This window comes from Parasteatoda tepidariorum, chromosome 9 (assembly GCF_043381705.1).
Source record: "Parasteatoda tepidariorum isolate YZ-2023 chromosome 9, CAS_Ptep_4.0, whole genome shotgun sequence".
Classification (NCBI taxonomy): Eukaryota; Metazoa; Arthropoda; class Arachnida; order Araneae; family Theridiidae; genus Parasteatoda; species Parasteatoda tepidariorum.
Genome location: NC_092212.1, coordinates 18346708 through 18348564, shown reverse-complemented (window position 1 = coordinate 18348564; position 1857 = coordinate 18346708). Strand labels below are relative to the sequence as shown.

The following is a 1857-nucleotide window of genomic DNA, read 5'->3' as shown; positions in this document are numbered from 1 at the left end:
GCTGATAGGTAGTCTGAGGTATCTGGTACCAAGCGCTCACCAACTGGTCCTGCAATTCCCTCACATTGCGAGGGGGTAGCGTGGCAGCACGAATTTGGTTTTCCAAGTAGTACCACAAATGCTCTATTGGATTAAGGTCAGATGAATTTGGGGGCCAAGACATGACTTGAAAGTCAGTGGAATATTCCTCGAGCCAATCCATGACGATTCGACCCTTATGACATGGTGCATTATCCTGTTGGTAAACACCATCCCCCGCAGGAAAAACTGCTGCCATGAATGGGTGAACCTGGTCTGCCACTATGTTCAAGAAGCTTATAGACGTCAGGGATTGTTCTATGAGGATTATGGGTCCCAATGTGCCCCATGAAAACATTGTTCCTGGGCGAGAAACCATGAAAATCTGGGCGAGCCCATTGTTATAGATGGAGGGTGGTCATATTGTAATGTCTCTTCAGTGTACATAAATACAATAAATTCTATTCTTTGGTTTATAATTTAAAATTATTTTAGCTACAAAAAAATGCGTTAATAATTCATACAGTGCACCATGATATGCATTAAATAAAGTATTTTCCAGGTTACGAAGATTAAAAAAAATTCAGCTTACTTAATTTAGTAGTGTTTCTTGTTAATATATAAGTACAATACATAATTTTCTTTGATTTAATAAGAATTACTCTTACTTCAAAAATTGATCTTAAACTACTTTAGCTACAAGAAAATGTGTAAATAACTCATATAGTGCACCATGATATGTATAAAGTCTTTTCTCGTTCAATGTTAGAGAAATTCAGCTTATTTAATTTTGTAGTGTTTCTTAATGAAATATTTGTATTCTATCAAATACATAAATACTCTATATTCTCTATACACTACTCTGTATTCTCTTATTTAATAAGAATTATACTTACCTACGAAATTGATTTGAAATTACTTTAGCTTGCAAAAAATGTGTAAATAATTCATACAGTGTACCATGGTATGCATAAAATAAAGTATTAGTTTAAAAAAAACCTACAAATTTGATGCTGCTTCTAATTTTAAAAAAATGTCAGAATAATTTATTTTCTTTTAAAAATAATTTTGTAATTTGCTGATACAATTACGATTCGTAATTTTTTTAAAAAATCATTTCTTTTTACGAACAGATTCCGAGAAGAATATACTAGTTATAATCAGGAATTAAAATAGCTTACGAGTATGAAGATCCTGGAAAGTGGACGATATTTCAAGACATCAAATAGAGATGATGAACTTTGATGCAAATAAACAAATCTGTAAGAAATATTATGTAAATACGATTGTAAATATGTAATATTATGACAATGAGAAATGTAGAATAAAAGACTAGAATAATTAGTTCAAGAAATGATATTTATTTTCAGAGAAAAATATGTAACTAAAGTTAATGTGGTTTTCAAAATACAATGGTGAAATGTCAAATAACTTATTAATGAAGCACATCCTGAGGAACTACATTTTAGATGTTCTATTGAATTACTGCATATAAAAGAACATATTATAGAGTCATCTACTAAACCTTTTCTGAACTGGCGAGTCATATATGTATACGTACGGAATCAGAGTCAGGATGGAGCAAAATAAAAAGCGGTAGCTTAATTTTGGGCATGTCTTTATTTTTGCTATCACTTTCTTTCTAACATACCTAATAAATGTTAGCTCAAAGTGTAGCTACATAATTTTTATTTTGAATTAATTCGTGATATATTAAGGAAATCAAACTATTATTACTCCTCCAGAGATGCCAACTTGTTCCGGACAGCAAATAAATATTTTAAAGTGGTAGTTTATCAATTGTGATTCTTGGTTTAATAAATTAAAATTAGTAGATTT

At 30.7% G+C, this 1857-nt stretch overlaps 1 protein-coding gene across 1 annotated transcript in view; it reads left to right on the top strand.

Annotated features, from left to right (window-relative positions):
* The window catches only part of LOC107447438 (adhesion G protein-coupled receptor L4-like), a gene marked incomplete in the record, with an annotated part of 19808 nt that extends 18436 nt beyond the window's left edge, over positions 1-1372 (top strand). Inside the window, 1 exon segment of the mRNA XM_043051349.2 lies at positions 1152-1372. Within this exon segment, the coding sequence (XP_042907283.1) occupies positions 1152-1194 (43 nt within the window).
* Positions 1373-1857: the final 485 nt, after the last annotated feature.